Raw genomic sequence first — 24,273 nt, 5'->3', positions numbered from 1 at the left:
CACCCTTTTTAGGGGTGCCTCCATAGCCAGGTGGGCAGGAACAGCAGGAACAGCACACGCTTCTTGATTAGACCGGAGTTCGAGCCCGTGCCCACCAAATACTGATGATGTGGAAAGGTCAGGGAATGACCACCGCATATCCCCGGAGCAATATGGCCTTAGTTGCTAATGCTCCTAGAAACCAAATAACAAACAAACCCTTTTTAGGAACTGGCTGGATGTGAGCGTATTTTTAAGCAGAGGAAAAATACTTTGTAATAAAAAAGCAAAACAAGACAACAGAAAACAGGAGTAAGTTCAGGGGCACAGGTTTTGAGAAGAAATTGAGAAATACCATCAGAACCTGGAGCTTTCTTAGCATCAGATTCATCAAAATCTTTCTGATATCCTTTTGATGGAAGACTGTACTGGGAATGGTTTGAGGTGATTTACCAAGATCATCAATACATGAGTTGGAAGAAAAATAGGATGCTATAGCAGGTCAGCTTTATCTTTGGCTGATGTGGCAACAGAACCATCTGGTTTTGACAGAGGTGGGAACAAAGATGGGCAAAAATTGGAGCCAATAGCTTTGGCAAGAGACCAGAGTGCTCGACTACCATTTGGACAAGAAACAAGTGTTCTACTCTTGGCCTGTTCAAAATCTAGTTTGGATTTGGACTGATTAATAACTGCTTTACACAGTATAAATAATGCTTAATAGTAATTTTTATTGTTACGCAATGTCGCTTATAAAAACGCGGTATTGGAAATATTTTATAATAAAAATATTACGTTGAAAGGGGTTTGCGAGTCTAAAAAGGTTGGGAACTGCTGCTCTAGGTCATATTCCTCATTGTGCTACAGTTTGGTCTCTACAAATTTTGTCTCCCGTGGTCAAGTTTTAGAAGTTCTCCCAGTTAGTTAGTACATGCATTAAGAACAGTGCCGATGAAAGCACATGTAGAAAAATCATGCAGCAGAAACCAAACATAAATGAGACGGAGAAGAGACTTTGTAAGAGATAGGTTATTAATTAACTTGAGTTCACTCTATTGAATGGAGACCAGAAACTGGAGAGATTTTGGGACACCATCCCTCATATGAGAATAAATATTCTGTGGTAGCGTAGATTTGGGATTTGTATACATACAAATCCCAAATATACGCTACTGACTAAATCTGTAGTCAGTAGTTTTTTAAGAGAAAAGTAATACCGACTGCAAAAAAAGAACTGTTTACTTGATGCATAGGAAGCAGTATTTATGATGTGTTGATATTTATGATATGTAATCTTGCCTAGATATCTGAGTATGAGTAAAAATGAGTAGTAGACTTTTTTAGATGTAAGAGAAGAAATGAAAAACTGACTCAAGTAAATAATACGTAGGTCTTTGAGATAACAGAAGAGGATAAATATGTACTGGAACTTAAAAACAAGTTTGAGCTTCTGCAGACTGCTCAGGACCAAGATATTGACGAGGAATATTACAACTTTCTAAAAGTTATAAAGCCCAAGAAACCAATAGGTAAAAAGAAATCCAAAGAAGAAAAAATTAGTCAAGAAACACTTGTCATGATGAACCAAAGATGACAAATGAAGAGCAAGAAAAACACTGACAGGGAGAAAATTGAGTATACTGAGTTATGCAAAGCCATTAGAAAGAGACTCAGAGAGGACATAAGAAGATTTAACACAAGAAAAGTAGAACAAGCATTAAGGGAAAACAAAGGATTTAAATCAGCAGCCATGAGCAGTAATACAGAAAGACAAATGATACTGAAACTGAAGAATAGCGATGGTGTACTTATAAACAGCAGAGAAGGCATAATTCAAATAGCAGAAGACTACTATAGAGAATTATACAAGGAGTGAGGTGATGCCAGCAGCGGGGAAGATGGATTGCAAATTAGCAACACATACGACATACCCGATATTCTTCCTGATGAGGTAGAACATGCATTGAAGAAAATGAAGAATCAGAAAGCCCAGGGGGAAGATGAAGTTACTGTTGAGTTGTTAAAATTGAGAGGAAGAGACATAACACAAAAACTGGCAAGGCTCTTCACAAAGTGCATTAGAAAAGGTGTGACGCCTAAGCAGTGGAATAATGCAATCATAGTTTTGCTGATAAGAAAGGAGATCAATCAGAGATTGGAAATTATAGACCAATTAGCTTGTTATCCCACATCTAAAAGTTGTTCACAAGGGTCATTACTAACAGATTAGAAAGAATACTTGATGAGAATTAACCGAAAGAGCAAACTGGTTTTAGGACAAGATTCACAGCTAATGGAGAAAGCAAATGAATATAAAACACCATTATGCCTGGCATTTGTGGATTATGAAAAGGCATTTGACTCTATACAGCATAAGTCAATGTTTCGGGCACTGGAAAGACTAGGCATAGATACCCCCATATATTATGATTTTGAAGAAAATATATGAGAACGCTACCTCCTTTATTAGATTAGACAAAGACAGTAGTAAATTTAAAATTGAAAAATGACAGTATCTCCAAAGTTGTTTAGTGCTGCCCCTTGAAGAAGCTTTCAGAAGATTAGACTGGTCACAGAAAGTAGTCAATGTGAATGGAGAGTACCTAAACCATTTACGATTTGCAGATGACATTTGGTCATAAGCCACGATCCCAAAGAATTAGAGGAAAATCTTAATCAGTTATGCACAGTTAGTAAGGATTTTGCACTAAAGATGAATATGGTTAAAACAAAAGTAATAATGAACAAGTATGTCATAGAAAGGGATATAATGATTGAAGGAGCAGTAATTGAAAAAGTGGAGTCATATACTTATCTGGGACAAGTAATTAGCCGTAATAATGATAAATGGCTGGAATCAAGAGAAGAATAAATTTTGGATGGATAGCATTCAGGAAATATAGTCACATACTGAGGAGCAATATCCCAATTTGTCTGAAATGTAAAATAATGAACCAATGTATTCTACCCACCATAACTTATTATTGTTATTAGCCATATGGTGCAAGGAAGCCCGAGGCTTATGCTGCACAGCCAAAAAAATTCTCAAGTTACCCTGTGTGTATATGTGTGAGAGAGAGAGAGAGAGAGGAATCACCAAGAAAGAGAAGAATGATGATATCCAGCTCAGGACCCTGGGTGTGCCAAGCCTATACTCACCAAATGTGAGCCCCTAGGGATAAAGTGAAACTTGTGCATTCAACAAAAGGATGGAAGAGAAGCTGAGAACTACACAGCGAAGAATGGAACGAAGAGAACTGAGAACTACACAGCGAAGTGAGGGCCGTGAAGGCTGCCTGCGCAGTCTTCACGACCCTCACCTGCCAGTCACTTTTCTCCCAAGATTTTAATTGCTTCTCCAGGAAGATGTCGGAGGCACTCTTGACATTCACAACAACTGGAAAGACTCAAATAAGCAACGTTTTCATTAGTTCTTCAGTTTTAGGCCAAACCAAGGTAATAGAAACTTTTTTCAGTTACATAAAGCTCTCTATTTGAGATACTACACTAACGACCATTCATGACTACGGATCCTTCATCCTGAGTGCCCGGCACTTAGTAGTTGTCCGATATATTATTTTTAAATGTTATTATTATGCTATTGAATTTGAACTGTCATCATTGTTATCTTGCAGTCTGTACTGAGCCTTTACAGCTAATTGCTTTCAACTAAATGATACTATTTATGTATTTATTTTTATTTTTTATTATTTTTTTAAGATTAAAGATGCTGTTGCACTCTGTGAGTTCTTTGCCTGGCTAGAAAATGAAATAACTATTTGCGATGTTACTGAAATTTCAGCTGCTGCAAAACTGGAAGAATTTCGGAAGTAAGCAAATAATTATTTTAATTGGGATTATGCTTGAAGCATATGTGATTATAAAGTAATGAGTCCGATTTTATATTGGTTTTTTAATGATGATTGGGCATGCTTTGGAAACATGACATGACTTACTCCACATTATACATTGGTGATATTTATGCAAGAGTTGAATTATATTTGGCCTGCTTTGCATTTTGTTGGAAAATGGGATATGATGTTCTTTTATATTAAAAAAAGAGTAAAGAATTGTTTTGTCTTTTAAATGCAGTGTGTTTAATAAATGTTGCAAATAGCAGTGGGCTTGGTGCTGAACCATGAGCCACACCACTAATATCATTAATTCAAGAAGAGCAGTCTGAGAATAACCATATCGGCCTTCTGCCACCGAACCATCCCTTCTCCTATAAAGCTTGCCTGTTATACTGCTCCAATTTGTACAGGGCTTTCATGTGGAAGTTGTCTACCTCTTCTGTCTATTTATAATCTAATATGTGTGAATTTCATGATAATAAGTCATTTTTTTTTAAATCCCCCCCCCCCATTATTGGAAAGCTTTCCTTGCTATATGCCTCCGCACACTTTCGACTGTGATCTGCTAATTCTGATTCTTTCATGTTCTCTTCAGCAGTGAGCTAGAAGAGAGATTGCCTCTTCTAGTCAAGTTTCACATTTACTCCCTGTCTTATATGTATGTGTATCTTTCCAGTAGAACCGACACCACTTATTTTTGTATATTACTTGTTTTCTGTTGTGATGTTGTGTTTGGTACTTTTAGCAAGTATACATAACACAGGCATGTTTTAGCTGATTAATAGGCATATATGCTGCGTGTGCCCGCGCGTACGCCAATCCCTTTAATGTGGAACTAGCGCTTATCTTTCCCTTATTTTTTTTAATTTTTGAATAATTTTTTCAAGTATATTTACACTGAGTATATTTGCAAAGCTAACCTTACATGAAGTAATAAAACTAAACTCCACTATATAAAAATAAGCCCCTTGAGACGCCATATTTGGGCTGATTTATTTCTAAATTATGTGGAAATGTCAGTACGAAAAATTATGACGAGAGAATAATTCAATTTCCAAGCATTTAGTTTTCCAAATTGGCAATCTAACATTTCTAAACAGGTTCACAGCAATATTATAAAAACAGTGGGATTTACTCAAAGAGGTAATTACCATCATGTTAAAGGGAAGGGTTTCATAAAGATGACTACGGTGGTCTGAGACAGAATAATTAAATTCTATACGGTGGGACCAACTGATGATGTTACCAACAGCACATTCAAAATGGGAAGCATTCAAAGAATTAATCTTGGAAGCTACTAGACTTTTCATACCAAATAAGAAATATAATATTGTTCAAGATTAAGGCCTAAATGGATGTCAGATGAACATGCATGTGGCTGAGAACAAAAATGCATGGGATACTTATAAATTAACAGGTGACACAGAAGCCTATGATAGATATAAGCTGGTCTGTAACCAAGTCACAAAGGAGTTTAGGCAGGCAAAGGCAGATTACGAGAAATCTTTGGCAAAGGATGCAAAGAAAAACAGCAGTGTTCTCTACTTGTGTGTATATATATCCTTATATATTTATATAAGGAAGGGGATGAATCAGATTGGTCCACTTGATATTGATATCGATGGTTCAACTGTTGATGATCCTGCTCAGGTAGCTAAATTCATTTAGTTTATTAATAAACTAAATGAATATTTTGCATCTACATTTACACATGAGGAGTTATTCAGGGAGGGGAATCCAGAGTTGTATTAAACTCTTTCAGTTAGCTAGATAATCTTGTAATAACTGAGCGTAAAGTTGATTTTTTTTTAGGAGCATTAGCAGCTGAGGCCATATTGCTCTGGGGATATGCAGTAGTCATTCCCTGAGCTTTCCGCATCCTCCATATTTGGTGGTCACGGGCTCGAACCCCGGTCTAATCAAGAACCATGTGCTACGCACTGCTCCTCCTGCCCACCTGGCTACGGAGGTGCCAAGTAAAGTGGAGGAGAAATTGTTGAAGATAAGCATAAGAAAGGCACCTAGGGTGGATGGAATCTATCCAGTTATATTAAAGGCGGCAGCAAAGGAAATAAGCAAACCCTTGGCCATAATTATGAGAGCTTCCTTGGACACAGGGGAGGTACTCGTGCAAATGGAGATGTGCAAATGTGATCACAATCCACAAAGGAGGATCAAAGGGAGACAGGTAATTACAGAACTCTTAGTTTAACTTCTGTTCCAGGGAAATTAATGGAGGCACCGGTTAAAGAAGCATTGCAGGATCATCTAGACAAGACTTCAGTTATAGCTCGGACACAGCATGGGTTTGTTAAGGGAAGTCTTGTCTGACCAATTTGATTGTATACTATGATGTAATCACAAAGGAACTGGATGCAAAGAATAATTTTGATATCATATATTTGGATCTTAGAAAGGCATTTGATACTGCTTGCACATGGAAGACTGCTGCACAAATTGGAGCAGTGTGGGATTGGAGGCAAATTGCTGCTATGGATAAAGGAATGGTTGAGTGGGAGAAGACAGAGAGTGGTAATCAATAGACTAATGTTATTAGTTGCGTCCCCAAGGGTTCAGTGTTGGGTGCATTGTTGTTTTCTGTATTCATTAATGATAGTGATGATGGTATATCAGGATTAGTGTCATTCGTATCATCTGCAAACTTGGACATTAAGCCTGATATACCATCATCACTATCATCATCACAATGCACCCAACACTGAACTGTTGCACCCAACACAGTGTACTGTTGCAGCATTACACTGCTGCAACAGAATCTAGAAAAGTTGAGCAGATGGACTGAGAGGTGGCAATTGAAGTTTAACATTGACAAATGTAAAGTACTACATATGGCAAGCAGTAACCTCAGAGTAACGTATCAACTCTGAGGTACTACACTGACAGTGGTAGAGAATGAAAAGGATCTGGGGGTAATTGTGCAAGCAGATATCAAGTTTTCTGAGCAGTGCAAACGGTCTGCAAGAGTAGCTCATTGTGTCTTGTCAATGACATACAGGAATTTTTCTAGCAGAGTTAACGAGGTGATTCTATCCTTGTATAAGGCAATCATCAGGCCACACCTTGAGTACTGTATATAGGTCTGGAGGCCTCATTTTGAGAAGGATGTAGAGCTGTTGGAACAAGTACAGAGAAGGGCAAGAAGATTAGTGAATAGAACAAAGAGTTGCTGTTACAAAGAAAGGCTTAAGTTTTACAAATTACAGTGGCTGAAGACTGGGCACCTGGGAGGTGATCTGATTAAGGTGTATAAAACCTTGAATGGTTTTAGCATGCTCAGTGCTGATGTGATTCTTCCTCTTACTCAGAATAATTGCCTGAGAGGGCATAAATTCAAATTGAGGGAGGACAGTTGTAGGATTGATGTGTGGAAGTTTGTCTTTAGCCAGCAGGTGGTTGATTGCTGGAACAAACTTCCATCTGTCGTAGAAGTTGATAGCTTAAATAGATTCAAGGCACAACTAGACAAACATTTGGAGCGAGTGGATGTGTAAAATAAGAGGGGTTTTTTTTTTTTTTTTTTTTCTTGGGCTGATGCTATATAAGCCTTGTTTCTTGCATAATGTGCATTTGCTAATGCTAATGCTAAAAAGCAGGGGGATTATCAGAATGTTATCAATATTAATTGTATTAAAGATGAAATTATAAAATTGATAAAAAAATTAAAGTATAGCAATATACTTGCATGATTTATAAATTTACACTTGGATAGAACACTTTATATGGTGACATGAACAGATAACTCTATACCTAATTCAGTTATTGAGAGCTGCAATATGAGAAAAATAGGGGGAAATGGGTCATTATTACCGGGTAAGGGGGTTAGAATTAAGAGTTTTTCATTGAAATCTACAGCATACTGTGGAAGTGATTTCTAAATACATCTACAGTTGGTCACACTATTGGCTATTATATATGTCAGCTATAGGATTACTGTACACGTGTTGTTTTCCCCATTTTTATTCTTATCTTATTTTATTTTAATTTTATTCCTATTTTCATTTTATTTTTCTGAGCTTGTATTCTTATTGTTTTCTAAGGTTAAAATATTACTACCTTGCCAGAAAATACAGATTAATTAAGTCATGAATTATGTCAATTTTCGTAAACTGTTAGCATTAGCATTAGTTGATGCATATGACGCAAGAAAGCAAGCTTATACAGGATTAGCCCAAGGAAAAAAAAAAAAAAAAATCCCTTCACATTTTGACCCTCCGATCACTCCAAATATTTGTATAGTTCAGCCTTAAATTTATTTAAGCTATCAGCTTCCACAACGACAGATGGAAGTCTGTTCTAGCAATCAACTATCCGCTGGCTAAAGGCAAACTTTCACCCATCTATTCTGTAACTCTTTCCTCAATTTGAATCTGTGTTCCCTCAAGTTCTTAATCTGAGCAAGCGGAAGTAACCTCATTAATTCATCTGACATCCATTTAGCCCTGAACCTCGAACAGTATTTCTTAGTTGGTATGAAAAGCTTAGTAGCCTCCAAGATTAAGTCCCTGAAGGCTTCCCATTTAGAATTCATCATTGGTAACATCATCAGTTGATCCCACTGTATAGAATTTAAATACCGTCAAGACCACTGTAGTCACCTTTACGAAAGCAAAAACCCTTCACTTTCCCCTTGATTGCAGTTACATATTTAAGTAACTCCCACATCAGTACACTAATGTGGGATTTACTTAAAGGGAATCTACATCCTTTTAGGAAGGATGTAGATTTGCTTGACCGTGTACAGAAAAGGGCAACAAGATTGGTGAGGGAAATGAAGGGATCCTCTTACCAAGAGAGGCTGAAGTTCTGCAAATTGCAGCGGCCGGAGACTAGGCACCTGTGAGGTGATCTGATTGACGTGTATAAGGCCTTGAATGGGTTGCGCACGCTGAATTCTGATTGTATTCTTCCACTTGTTCAGATTGCGAACTTAAGGGAACATGAATTCAAATTGAGGAAAAGACGGCTGTAGAATAGATGTACGGAAATTTGCCTTTAGCCAGCGGGTGGTTAATTTCTGGAACAAACTTCCATCTGTCGTTGTGGAAGTAGATAGGTTAAATAAATTTATGGAGGAACTGGACAAACATTTAGAGGGAATGGTGGTGTGAATTTTTTTTTTTTTTTTTTTGGCTGATGCTACATAAGCTCACACATGTTACATAATAACACATGTGGTTGTTGTTATTTGGTTTTTAGGAGCATTAGCAACTAAGGCCATGTTGCTCCGGGGATATGCGGTGGTCATTCCTTGACCTTTCTGTATCCTCTGTATTTGGTGGTCATGGGCTCAAACCCCAATCTAATCAAGAAGTGTGTGTGTGTGTGTGTGTGTGTGTGTGTGTGTGTGTGTGTGTGTGTGTGTGTGTGTGTGTGTGTGTGTGTGTGTGTGTGTGTGTGTGCGCTACGCACTGCTGCTCCTGCTCACCTGGCTACGGAGGCGCCCCTCAAACACTTGCTTTCACGCATCACATGCCATGATTACTACTACTACTGTGATCACTGTCACCTAGTGGTTCCTTTATCTGAAAATTCTGAATGCATGAATAATCACTGCTATTAGTCAGGTCAAGAGTATTACTCCTTCTGGTTGCCCCTTGATCATATTGCTGTAGAAAACAATCCTCTAATAAATCCACAAAAGTCTTGCTAGTGTGCGAGTGACCAATCCACAAGTTTCAGTCAATATCTGGAAAGTTAAAATCTCCCATTACAAGATATTCTGATTTACTGGCCCACTCTATTTCTCTGCACAACTGTTCATTGTACTCATCAGAGTCATTAGGCCTATAACACATTCCTACTCTCATTTTCCCTTTCCCAGTGTTTATGTCACACCAAATAGACTCAACATTTCACAGTCCACCCATGTCAGCTGGATGCACTTCCTTAGATTTTATGTGTTTCTTAACTAACAGCATAACCCATCCTCGCTTCCTACCCTGTCTTTCCTTTCTGTACAAATTGTACTTCTCAAATTTGAATTCTGCACTGCTTATATCTGTGTGATACCATGTGTCACACAGATATAAGCACTTCAAATTTATCAGATTTATTTACTATAGTTGCGAATATACCAGTAATTCTGAAACACATTTTGCCATTTATTATTGTAAGAGAAAGTGGTAAGCATGTCTGCTGAGTTCCTACATAAATATATATATATTCTTTATTTAAAATTATGATACTATCTGGTGGACCAATGTTCTTTCTTGCCAGATCACATCAAAATTTGCTCTCCCAATTGTGTATTAAAATACAATAAAATTTTTTTATCAATTTATTATCTATAATGTTATTTCATTATTACCTGCCTTTTGAGCTTATATAATTAGGGGTCTATGTAATGCTGGTGTGTGGTTCATAAAAATATATCAATTTTGCTAATTACTTTTCATTTATGCATTGATCGGGGTTGGCCCCCATTTATATAAATATATATATATATATAAACTGGTAGATAGCCCTGGGTGCCAGACTAAGTGATATATGTGTGCTTTTGCTGAGAAATGTTTCTAGAGGGATCATTAGCGTAGCCAGGGTAGTGTCAGCAGGTACATTGTACCCCGTTGATGAAATCAGATATTGTGGTGCATTTTTAAAAATAAAAGTAATGCGGCGATATACATTGCATAACTTAAGTATTTATTCAATATTTCTAAAAATATTAACTTTTATATCTATAATTCATTATTATTTATAATTAAATTCCATGAATCATACAATGTATATATAACAATTGTAAGGCATTAAGTGGTATGACAGCTGTGAGCAGTGCAAGTCACTGGCAGACAACTGAACTTCATCAATTGTGTGTGTGTGTGTGTGTGTGTGTGTGTGTGTGTGTGTGTGTGTGTGTGTGTGTGTGTGTGTGTGTGTGTGTGTGTGTGTGTGTGTGTGTGTGTGTTGTATAGCATTACAATATTAAAAAGGATATGCTGCCAAGGTAAACATATACAGTCAAACTTGGTTACAACAAGCATGGAAATAACGACATCACAGCTGTAATGAGCAAAAAGCCATAATGATTTTAATTTATGCATATTCCCATACAATTTCTCACTGTTATAACGAGTGTACTACACGGATATACCGAACAAATTTTGGTAACTATGCAAACATTCTTGCTTGGGTAGTCGAAAAATCCCAATTCTTGTAACAGACAAAAATGAAAAGGGTGACTTCATTATGATCACCTGCATCGGATTATCGGCCGTTTATGACTTTGTCCTCTGAGGACGGGGCTATACAATACTGCATTGACGTTCCGCTTGTTGCATTACCCTATTTACAGATTGTCTTGTATTCACTGAACCATAAATTTATTCTGTAACTTTTAAGAACTTTGTATGCATTTCAGGACTTATAGGAACGTTGTGTGCATTTCGGGACTTCTAAAACTTTGTATGCAGATAACGTTATCATCTTAAAGTAAAATCAGTTAGAAATAAACCTTTCCTTTGGAAATATGTCTACTAACAAAAGAAAGTGTCTCTCGATTCGCGAAAGTCGAAATTATTCGTGAGTTAGAACGTGGTGAAAAAAATGTTGAAGTATGTAAAAGTTTTTTGTCCTCTTCAAGTGTATCGACATTATGGAAGAATAAAGATCTGCACTGGAAAAGAACCAAATCGAAAAAAAAAAAAAAATTTAGAAAATGCGAGGTTACAAGCATTGAGGAAGCATTGCTCCCTCAACGTTCACCACACAAAGAAGTGCGGGATTTTCAATAGATGATCCGATTTTTGAAGGCTTAAGCGGAAAAATTTGCAAGAAAAGAATTATTTTTATTAAAATAAATTTTAATTAGGTATAATATAAAAAAAAAAACATATTGAATCATTTTAATAACATATGTATTTTATTTACGATTTATTTATAATTTTACAAGCATCAAAAACACGAAAATTAATATTACAATATCATCATCATCATCATCATCAGCCATTTTCAATCCACTGCAGGATGAAGGCCTCTCCAGCAACTTTCCAGTTCCTTCTGTTTTGAGCACTGGCCATCCATTTACTACTCAAAAACTCATGAATTTCATCTATCCATCTACGCCTTTGTCTTCCAGGTTTTCTTCTAGCTCCTCTTGGGTACCATTCTGTTATTTTCTTAGTCCATCTGTCATCATGTCTTCATGCTATGTGTCCTGCCCAAGACCATTTTAGTTCTTTAGTTTTGATAAGAATGTCCTTTACTTGAGTTTGCTGCCTAATCCATGTGTTTCTCTTCTTATCTAACAGTCTGATTCCCAATATAATTCGTTCCATTCTTCGCTGTGTAGTTCTTAGCTTCTCTTCCATTCTTTTGGTGAGTGCCCAAGTTTCACTTCCATAAGTCATGGTGGGGAGCATACATTGATTCATTATTTTATGTTTCAGACAAACTGGGATATTGCTCTTCAGTATGTGACTATATTTCCTGAATGCTATCCATCCAAAATTTATTCTTCTCTTGACTTCCAGCCATTTATCATTATTACAGCTAATAACTTGTCCCAGATAAGTATATGACTCCACCTTTTCAATTACTGCTCCTTCAATCATTATTTCCCTTTCCGTGGCATACTTGTTCATCATTACTTTTGTTTTAGCCATATTCATCTTTAGTCCAAAATCCTTACTAACTGTGCATAACTGATTAAGATTTTCCTCTAATTCTTTGGGATCGTGGCTTATGACCACAATGTCATCTGCAAATCGTAAATGGTTTAGGTACTCTCCGTTCACATTGACTCCTTTCTGCTACCAGTCTAATCTTCTGAAAGCTTCCTCAAGGGCAGCAGTAAACAGCTTCGGAGATATTGTGTCTCCTTGTCGAACTCCTTTCTCGATTTTAAATTTGCTACTGTCTTTGTCTAGTCTAATAAAGGATGTAGCACTCTCATATATTTTCTTCAAAATCATAATATGTGGGGTATCTATGCCTTGTCTTTCCAGTGCCCGAAACATTGCCTTATGCTGCATGGAGTCAATTGCCTTTTCATAATCCACAAATGCCAGGCATAATGGTGTTTTATATTCATTTACTTTCTCCATTAGCTGTGATATTACGTGAAGGTGATCCCTAGTTGAGAATACTGTCCTAAAGCCAGCTTGCTCTTTCGGTTAATTCTCATCAAGTATTCTTTCTAATCTGTTAGTAATGACCCTTGTGAACAACTTGCAGATGTGGGATAACAAGCTAATTGGTCTATAATTTCCAATTTCTGATTTATCTCCTTTCTTATGCAGCAAAACTATGATTGCATTATTCCACTGCTTAGGCATCACACCTTTTCTAATGCACTTTGTGAAGAGCCTTGCCAGTTTTTGTGTTATGTCTCTTCCTCCCAATTTTAACAACTCTACAGTACTTTCATCTTCCCCCGGGGCTTTCCGATTCTTCATTTTCTTCAATGCATGTTCTACCTCATCAGGAAGAATATCGGGTATGTCGTATGTGTTGCTACTTTGCAATCCATCTTCCTCACTGCTGGTATCATTCCCTCGCTCCTTGTATAATTCTCTATAGTAGTCTTCTACTATTTGAATTATGCCTTCTCTGCTGTTTATAAGTACACCATCGCTATTCTTCAGTTTCAGTATCATTTGTCTTTCTGTATTACTGCTCATGGCTGCTGATTTAAATCCTTTGTTTTCCCTTAATGCTTGTTCTACTTTTCTTGTGTTAAATCTTCTTATGTCCTCTCTGAGTCTCTTTCTAATGGCTTTGCATAACTCAGTATACTCAATTTTCTCCCTGTCAGTGTTTTTCTTGCTCTTCATTTGTCGTCTTTGGTTCATCATGACAAGTGTTTCTTGACTAATTTTTTCTTCTTTGGATTTCTGTTTCCCTATAGCTTTCTTGGGCTTTATCACTTTCAGAAAGTTGTAATATTCCTCGTCGATATCTTGGTCCTGAGCAGTCTGCAGAAGCTCAAACGTGTTCTTAAGTTCCAGTACATACTGCTTTTTCTCCTCCTCTGTTATTTCAAAGACCTTTGTATTATTTACTCGAGTCAGTTTTTTCCTTTCCTTTCCTACATCTATATCAAGTGTACATCTTACCATTATGTGATCACTTCCAACATTTACCTTATTCAGGACGGTAACATCATTCACAATATATCTTCTGTTAGTGTTAGTGAGGATGAAGTCGATTTCATTAGTTGTTAATCCATTTGGACTCTTCCATGTCCACTTTCTGTTCACCCTTTTCTTGAAAAAAGTGTTCATTACTGACATTCCTTGAGATTCTGCAAATTCCACAAGTCTTTCACCTCTTTTATTTCTTTCACCAATTCCAAAATTTCCTATAGTTCCTCTTTCTGCGCTGTTTTGCCTTTTTCTAACCTTAGCATTGAAGTCGCCCATAATAATAGTGTAGTGGGTTTTCTGCTCATCTAGAAGGCTCTCAATTTCAGTGTACATTTCTTCAACCTCTTCATCATCATGGCTCGATGTTGGTGCATAAATCATTATAATCTTTAGCTTGTACCTCTTAGAAATCTTGAGTATTAGTCTTGACACCCTTGGTGATGTACTTTTGAATTCCAAAATGTTGTTTTTAAAATCTTTATGGACCAGAAACCCAACTCCACCTTCACTCCTTTCACTGTTTCCATTGGTGTACAGCAGATTTCCACTTGATAAACTTATAAGTGATTCATTTCTTCTTCTTGTTTCAGCCAAACCGATGATATTCCAATTCACATTTTCTAATTCCTTTTCCAGCTCTAATATCCTGTCTTCACCGATGAGTGATCATACGTTATAACAGGCCAAGTTCAATTTCCGTGCATGGCAGCCTGGTCGTACCCAGAGATTCTTAGCACCCTCTGCTTCCACTCTGATCCTCTCGCTGCCGTAACAGGGAGAGTGAAAGCTGCTGGGGACTGAGGGCCATTTGTATTGTTGTGCTCTCATTGCTGGAGGGTTTGGTCTTTTTGTCTTCACGCTGACCAGGCGTCTTGAAGAGAACCACTCTACACGTTCGTTGCCACCTAAGTGACGTAACAGGGCTTACCATCGAGAAGGTGTGCATGAGTGGATTTTAGGGAGGCAGGCCAACCGGACTTCTCCTAAATCTTCTGTAATAGAGAGATATTGGATCCATCAGTGTTTTAGGCTGAGTGTCTGATAACACACAGGATAACTGTTCCCCTCTAAGCCCCATATTACAATATACTACTTATTAAATCCAATTTGAAAAATACAAAAAATTATACTAAAACTAAAATAGTTATGAAAATAGTTAAAATGTTACTTTTAGCGTTTTTACATTTGGGAAATCATTAATAAAATCCATTTTATTGGCATATTTATGCTCAAATTGCCAAAATTGCAAGATTGCACAGTCTCCTTTGACCAGTAGCATTTCTTTTATAATCTTTTATTATTCATAATTTACTAAATGATATTCTTTCAGCAGAGACAGCTGGCAGGGTAAAAAATAACATAAATAAAGTAAAAATTTCTGAAAAGTCAAATAAAAAAATGTTTGATAGACGTGTGTGCTGATAAATCTTATTTAATAAGTATGATTAAATTACAATATTGAATCGGCAGTTGGGGAGAGAGTACAGATGAATACTTTTTATGAGATTTTCACACTGACTTAATATATCAGCATTTGACATATTAACTATTTTTTTTGGTTCTAGTATTGCAAAGGCGCTGGTGGCACCAGCTGTATGCTAGCTAAATTAGTGCGCTCTTAAAAATTAATAAATAAAGAAGGTTTTCGGGAGTGTTGCTCAAAAAGAAGTTATATTTTAGATAAAATAAGTGTGGGTGAGTGATAGGTTAAGATTTGGGACCTAAACGTGGTTTTATTTTTTGGACTGAACTTTTTAAAATGGTTATCATTATTATGTTCGGACATAGGAAATTTCAAGGTCATTAAATTTTTAAGGAACTATAATCAGTCACTGGGAATTCTTAGTAGAATAGTTGTGCTACATGATAGCTTTGATGTAGAAGTTTTCAGGATACCAAATTGTATTTAAAAATACTCACGTTTTGCTGAGTTATACATTATTGGTATTTTCAAGGTCACAGTAATTTTACCGAGTCAGCCATTAGATGTTTCCAGGAGATAAAACTACAGCAGTGCCACCTGCTTGGTCAGTGGTGACTAGAAATTCGGCATAAATTGCGTAAAATTATGACATCACGAGGCAGCTTCATCACTGAATAAGAGCTACTCCATTTATATGGCTGCGGCAGGTTTAGTAGTTTAATTGGTTAAACTACTAAAGCACCGAAAGATATATGCTCCCAGAAGGGCCTCCCATGGCGGAAAGGTTTCAGTGGAGACGTCAGACGAAACCCGTTTCAAAAGGTCCACACACGACCTTTTCAACTAAATTGTGATCCAAGAAAGCAACGGGAAACTACTTGGATTATCCTTCCCTTGAAAACTTCAATGATAGATTACGCACATTGAAATGCTACATCTGGCCAATACTGCTCTACAGTGTAGAAACCTGGACTCTAACATCAGCCACTACAATAAAGCTCCAGACCTTCGAAATGTGGCTCTACCGAAGAATGCTGAAAATTCCGTGGACAGCCAAGATAACCAACGCACAGGTCCTGCAGGACATGCACACGGAACGGGACCTGCTCAAAACCATCATCAGCAGGAAATGCAAATACCTAGGTCACATCGCTAGGAACCAACAAAAATATCACCTACTACCACTCATCCTGGAGGGAAAGATCGAAGGCAAGAAACGCCCAGGCAGACCGAAAATGGCATGGCTAGATAACATCAACACCTGGCTTCACATGACAACAGCACAAATTCTACACGCAGCGCTAGACAGAGAACAATATCAAAACGAAGTCGCAAACGCCATTCGGCAGCAGTAAAGAAGAAGAAGAAGTATTGCAAAATAATTTTTTACTAACTTCATACTTTTGAAATATTTTTAATTTGTATTATAATTTTGTCTAAAACAGTAAAAAACACTGATTTAAAAAAAAAAACACTAATCTCATTATCAAACAAAAAATCTGAAGTTAATTCATCATACTGTTCTTTAGTTCTGTGTTGTCGTTTGTCTTCAAATTTGGGATCTACCCCAAACTCCTTGGCAATTTGCTCAGATTCATATTTAATTTGTTCGTATGAATTTCGAATGTTTTTTTATTTTTACTCACTCAGTCCAATACAGAAGTACAGTGGTGCCTCGCAATTCGACTATAATCCGTCGTCGAATTGCGGGTCAATATTTTCCATATAAGTTTATGGAAAATTGATTAATTCGTTGTTGGAGAGAAATACACAGTATTATTGACTTTACTGTATTCTACCGTATAACAAACGAAATTACAAAATACATAATGAGTACATACATTTCATTGAGCCTTAGACGTTGGAAGGATGTTTTATTTATCTTGTTCTTCCCTTTCTCTTCTCCTCTTGGTTTGATTGGGGATGAGGAATTGATCAAGGGTGGACTGCCTCTCCCTCTTTTTCAAGATAGCCTTGAAGTGATGCATGGTAGTGTTGTTAAACAAGTCTGTCATTCTAGTTACAACAGCAGTGTTGGGATGCCATTTTAAACAAGCAGACTGCACCTTCTCCCAATGGAATAAAATTTCTTTAATGGCAGCTGTTGGCATCGGCCCTTTTTCCCTGTCTTCTTCTTCTTCTTCTTCTTCTTCAAGTGAAATTTCCTTTTCTCTCTCTTTTGCTTCCTGTTCGCTGAGTGTTTTGAGTTCTTCCACGGTTGTTTTGTCATCGTGATCCTCCACAAGCTCTTCCACATCAGCATCATCAACTTCTCCTATGTCGAGGTTCTCCGCCGTCGAAATGATTTCTCGCATGGCTGCAGTTGCTTCTGATTCTTCAGCAGCTTGGACTGCATCGTTGTCATCTTGTCTCTTTGTTGCTAAAATGTTGCCACGGTTCACCTAGGGACGCCATACTCTTGAGCTACATCTGTAATTGTTCTACCTTTCTGCACTTTTCTATAATTTCTTTCTTCTTTTCTAGGCCCAACCAAGTGTGTTGGCCTCGGGTGCCAAGCGATTGACTGAGCGATTTCTCTTTGTGCTTTCACTGCGACTTTTTGATAGGTGAATTCTGCGTTCTCTTTTACGTTCCTCTCGTTGAGAAATCCTTTTATTTAGTAGCTCTTGTATCAAAAGTACTGGTAGAGAGCAAGGAAGGAAAGTAACCTTTCTTTATTTTTTATATCTAAAAGACTAACTCCTACTAATTTCGCTTGGTCACTCCAGGCACTGCTCCTGCCTCCCCGTTGGCGGGGCTGGTAACCTTGGCAGAAAAGTTCATCTGCCAGGGGCTAAAAGGAACCAAGATGGAACAAAATATGTTTCCTTCTTTAGAACCGACAAGCAGTCAGCTAGACACAGAACACGAACATGACTCTTCACAAGCAAAGAGATTAAAAACCATTTCCTCTGCGACTGAGTTTCCTGCATTTTTAATAATGCATTCATTATCAGAACAGCCTCTTAGTAAGCTATCCCCCTTTCTAATCCAAAAACACTTGGAAAGTATTGCAGGGTCTCCCAAGACAGTTAAGAGATTGCAATCAGGGGACTTACTAGTAGAAACTGTCAACTGCAGGCATTCTGAAAAACTCTTGAAAGTGACAAACTTTGCTAAAATTCCAGTAAAGGTAACTCCCCATGCAACCCTAAATACATCTAAGGGTGTTATATCTAGTTGGGACCTTTTGAATGTGACAGAAGAAGAAATTAAAGAAGAGCTAAATGAACAAAATGTAATTGCTGTCAAAAGAATTATGACTAAAAGGGACAATATACTCACACCCACCAGAAATATCATTCTCACCTTTAACAGTCCAAACCTATTCTCATCAGTAAAAGCAGGATATCTAAATTGTCGCATTGGTCCTTATATTCCTAATCCGTTGAGATGCTATAAATGCCAAAAGTATGGCCACTCTCAGACGGCATGCAGAGGGAACCCAGCTTGTCCCAACTGTGGATCTTCTGATCACAGTCAAAATGACTGTTCAGCAAAAGAAATGACTTGTCCTAATTGCAAGGGTAACCATCCTGCTTACTCTAAAACATGTGAGAAGTGGAAAATGGAGAAAAAAATTGTAAAATATAATAAAGTCGAAAACATAGTTAGTTATCAGGAAGCAAGAAAATTAATTGCACCCAGTATACCTAACCGTACATATGCCAGTATTGCAAAAAAATATCAAACAATAGCCACGCAAACTGACGTTACTGTTCCATCCAACATATCAATCTCCGACTGGGCTCGAGCTGTCCTTTCTCAGCAGCATTCCAATATCCTGAAGCACTCAGACCAAGCAAGTAATACGCCTCTTACAATTCCAGCAAAAACTCCTCATTTGCCAGTGATTGCTACTACTGCAAATAATCCTAGTTCAACTTCAAAACAGATTATTCAGGACACATTGATGGATCAAGAGTACTCATCCAAACAGGAAGATCCGATTCTTGAAATATTTGCAGAAGAAGAAGAAGATATGGACACAGGTCGCCCCACCTTTCCAAAAAGAAATAAACCAAAGCCAGAACGCCACAAGACAGCCACGTCAGGTACAGCTTCTTCTAAACTCAAATAATGCCTTATATTTTACAGTGGAATTGTAGAGGCTTTTGAGGCAACATTGACGACATTCAGTACTTAATTAGACGCTACTCTCCAGTGGGTGTCTGTCTGCAGGAAACCTATTTAACTGCTCAAATTTCTGTTTCTATAAAAAAACTACTCAATCTGTCGATGAGATCAGAATACATCCGACTCTGCTCGTGGTGGTGTAGCTATTTTGATTAACTCAAAGATCCCTGCTAGCCAAATCATTCTTTAAACCCAAATTGAAGCCGTTGCTGTGCGTCTGATTACTCAGATTGCGTTTACGCTAGTCTCAGTCTATCTCCCACCAAACAACACCTACTCTTATAAAGATATTGAGGAACTTTTAATACAGCTACCCTCCCCAATCTGCTTGCTAGGGGATTTCAGTGGCCACCACCCTTTATGGGGATCCTCTAAATTACATAGACAGGGCCGACTGATTGAAACTCTACTAGATAAACAGAACCTTACCATTCTTAATAGTGGTACACACACCCACATACAATTACCTACTGGACAGACTTCTGCAATTGACCTCTCGATTTGTTCTCCGATACTGTTTCCATTCATTCAGTGGACCGCTATGGATGATCCAATGGGAAGTGACCATTTTCCAATTGTCGGTAATCTGCTCACTACACAATCACCATTAGGCCAATCACCCCTGCAGAAAATGGAAATTTTCTAAAGCCAAATGGGCCAAATTTCAATCAGCAATCATTCTGGACAAAGAAACTATTCAGCTACAACCTATAGATAAAGTAACTGATTATATCACATCCCGTCTTTTGGTTGCAGCAAAATACTCAATTCCATTATCAACCCCCCCCCCAACCTGACGGCACTTCAACTACTGGTGGAACGAAGAGTGCATGAAAGCAAAGAAGGAAAAAAATAAAGCATTCAATTTATTCCATCGATTTCCAACGACAGCTAATTTAATTAGCTACAAGAAGCTAAGGGCAAAAACTCAGTTCATTGACAGGCAAGCCAAGAAAGATTCTTGGACTCGGTTTGCATGTACTATCAACAGAAATACAGACTCCAGATTAATATGGAAGAAAATTAGACAGCTTTCTGGGAAGTTTCCAAACATCCCTTCCCCAATTCTTTCATACAATGGGCAAGAACTCTCTGGTCCTCTAGATATAGCGATTGCCTTGGGTAAAACCTTTGCCGAAGTCTCTGCTGCATCAAATTACACTCCGAAATTCCAATAAATTAAGACCTCCACCGAACAAAGGCCCATCAACTTTAGAACCTCACTATCACTTCCGTATAATCAGCCTCTTGAATATTGTGAACTTTTACAAGCCATCAGAACAACACGAAACAGTGCAGCTGGGCCAGATGGCATATATTATGTCATGCTGCAGCATCTCAATGAGCAAAACTTACAAATGCTGCTAGTCTTCTTTAACTGGATCTTCCTGGAAAATATTTATCCAACCTCTTGGCACCATGCTACAGTTTTGCCCTTTTTGAAACCTGAAAAAGATCCTTCCAGTCCTAATAGTTACAGGCCAATCTCTCTGTCAAGTTGCCTTGGTAAAATTCTTGAAAAAATGATCCACAGTCGACTCAGCTGGATCATTGAAACTGAACAACTACTGAGTAATTGTCAACATGGCTTTCGCAAAAACAGGTCCTCTCTAGATCTGATGATCAAGGCCAAATCTGAAATTCGCAATGCCTTTGTGAAAAATGAACACCTTGTCGTGGTCTCCATTGATATAGAAAAGGCATTCGATTCTACCTGGCGGTATGGCATTCTCAGTGACCTACATAATCTTGGTCTACGAGGCAACCTGCCTATATTTATTAGGAACTTCCTCCAGAGCCGTTCTTTCCAGGTTCGATACCAAAACTCCCTCTCTTCTACTTTCTTGCAGGAAGAAGGAGTACTACAGGGGTCAGTTTTGAGCGCAACCCTATTTGCCCTTAGAATTGATTCCATTTCAAAAGAACTTCCAAATACTGTAGAAGCCTATCTTTATGCTGACGATCTCTCCATTTCTTGCCATTCTCAGAACATGAGATCTATTGAATGGCAATTGCAAATGTCCATCAATAAAATTCAAAAATGGGCTGATTTCAATGGATATCAGCTTTCCCATCAGAAAACAGTTGCGACCCGCTTTTGCAATCAACGTAAATTACATCTAGACCCTGAACTTCAGATATCAAATTCCACCATCCCGATTGCCAACAATATTAGATTCTTGGGATTAATATTAGACAGCAAGTTAAATTTCTTTGAGCACATTAAAGTAATACGTACTACCTGTCCGAAAAAGCTGAACATGCTAAGAGCTCTATCTGCCCAGTCTTGGGGAGAGATCGTACAACTTTGCTGCTCTTATATAGAGCACTGATTAGATCTCGGCTGGATTACGGTGCCCCAGTTTATGATTCTGCCCGAAAGAGTGTATTGTGCTGGCTCGATCCTGTACAACACAATGCACTGAGGATTGCTCTTGGTGCTTATAGGACATCACCAACCTATAGTCTGTATATTGAAGCCCATGAGCCCCCCTCTGTACCTCCGCAGAAAAATGTTACTACTTAAATATGCAGTCAGAATACGAAACTGTTCTCCGCACCCCATCCAACCATATCTCTTTAATCCACCATTTCACAATCTCTATAGAAATAAACCAAATAAAATACGACCAGCAGACCTACGGCCCCTTGAAATAGCACAAAATTGGAATGTTCCTCTCCATAGTAGGCAGCACAGAAAGAATTATTCTCACCCACCATGGATTCCATTTCCTCAACCAGCCTGCGATAATTATTTTCTCCAATGGGGAAAGAATTGTTTACCAACTCTGAATGTGCAACAACTCCATGCTAGCCACATTCAAAACTATTTTGACTTCTTACCAATATATACTGATGGTTCCAAATCTCATTCAACTGGTGGAGCAGCAGCAGCAGCAGTGTTTCCCTCTGCTATCATATCAGCCTCTCTTCCACCTGAGTACAGCAGCTTTTCAGCAGAATTATATGCAATACAATTAGCTCTAGAAAATTTGACTCTTCACCCATCCGCAAAATATTTAATTTACACCGACTCTCTCAGCTCAATTAGAGCAATGCAGAATCTCTCTCATAAGGATCACCCTGTATTAAATCAAATCAAGTATTTGCTGTTGAAAATTGAAGATCGTCAGCAACGAGTGAACTTTTGCTGAATTCCAGCACATTCAGGCATCAAAGGTAACGAGTTGGCTGATATTTCTGCTAAAAATCCGTCAACACTAGACTTAACCTCTGTCTTTATTCCAGTTTCTGATTATAATATTATAATTCAAACAGCATACCATGCACGATGGACAGAGCTATGGCATAAACAAACAAATAACAAACTTTTCCAGTTGAAACAGGACCCAAAATTTTGGCACTCATGCATTCAGACAGTTCGGTGAGTAGAAGTGGTACTCGCACGGATTAGAATAGGACATACTCATCTAACTCACCTCCATCTACTCGCAGGTGATGATCCTCCTCATTGTTCAGAGTGCTCTGAGCATCTAACGGTCAAACATATTTTGATTGACTGTCCACATTATCAACAACATTGAACTTCAATATTTAATTCTCTGGCTAATCTCCGAGAACGGATAACATTAAATGATATCATTGGTGAAAATGCCAATATTAATGAACTTTTCTGTTATTTGAAACAAATAGGAATGTATGAACGACTATGATTAGTTTCTGGCCTGAAATGAGATTGAACTGTCTTCACATTAATTATTTATTTATTTTTATCTTTTCAACATTCCTATGAATAGGTGCAATATAGCCAAAGCAGCTTGTGCACCATTAAACACCCATACTACACACACACACTCAAGTGTGTTTCTTTCCTGAATTATTCCGCTGTTCACTTCTCTTTGGACCCATTATCAAATTTCACTCAAAAAATAAATAACTGCCAAAGCACAAAATTTTTCACTTTATGAGAAATGCAGAATTATAAATTAGCACAAACAACTAGAGCAAACATGAACTCAGACTACAATTATTAACGAGATAATGTTGTCTCATAACTGAGGAAGAACTGACAGCATACCAGTAGCTATCTTTGAGGGCGGCTAACGTAGCTGAATGATTGAGGGATCTATTCCCGCTTTATCTATCATTCGTTAAATGTTACTCTCGCTCTTTAATACCATTGGTTAAAATGTATGAAGCAGCCGTCACTATTTAGTACTATTTAGTAACGTTAAACCCAGTTACGTAGTCCAGCAAAGAATTCTATCGTGCAATATCATGTAGCATTTTTGTTGGCCCGCGAAATCCGACTGTCGAATAGTGGTACGTCGAATTGGGAGACTGTTGAATTGCGAGGCACCACCTGTACATTCATCGAGGTCTATATCGTGCTTCTGTAGAGTTTTTTAAATATAATTAATTTCGCACATCACTTTATTCAATAGAATGCAAATGAAAATAAAATCAAATGTCATCATTTGCTTCATTATTCTGCACGCTTCGTCTCGGTCTTCTTTTTTAGTTGATTTAAGATTAATTTCTGTCGAAGCTTTTATAATATCCGCAAAATGAACTTTCACAGCTGTTATAGACTGTAATCTACCAGACCCGTGAGTAGGGTTGAGTTTTTTTAATGTAACTTCTGATCCCCAGTAAATTTAGAAAGAAGATCCCATCTTTTTGTACTATTTCCAAAAAAATATACAAAATTTGAAGAATGTCGAAAAATGATCAAATGTTATTACAATTTGCACTATGATTAATAATTAAATTTAAATTGTGACTTGCACAGTGAATGTACTCTGCATTTGATTTG

The 24,273-nt window shown here is 37.7% G+C and overlaps 1 protein-coding gene across 2 annotated transcripts in view; it reads left to right on the top strand.

Moving 5' to 3' along the window:
- The window catches only part of LOC150083167 (xaa-Pro aminopeptidase 1-like), an 886,380-nt gene that overhangs the window by 594,275 nt on the left and 267,832 nt on the right, over positions 1-24,273 (top strand). For both annotated transcript variants that reach the window (XM_090377885.1, XM_090377886.1), the window contains one exon: positions 3,700-3,809. In XM_090377885.1, the coding sequence (XP_090234011.1) occupies positions 3,700-3,809 (110 nt within the window). The remainder of the gene's footprint in view (positions 1-3,699; positions 3,810-24,273) is intronic.

The sequence above is a fragment of the Mastigoproctus giganteus genome, chromosome 7, assembly GCF_048544385.1.
Source record: "Mastigoproctus giganteus isolate SK-2022 chromosome 7, ASM4854438v1, whole genome shotgun sequence".
In the NCBI taxonomy this organism is placed as follows: Eukaryota; Metazoa; Arthropoda; class Arachnida; order Uropygi; family Thelyphonidae; genus Mastigoproctus; species Mastigoproctus giganteus.
This window is presented reverse-complemented; position numbering and strand designations above follow the sequence as displayed.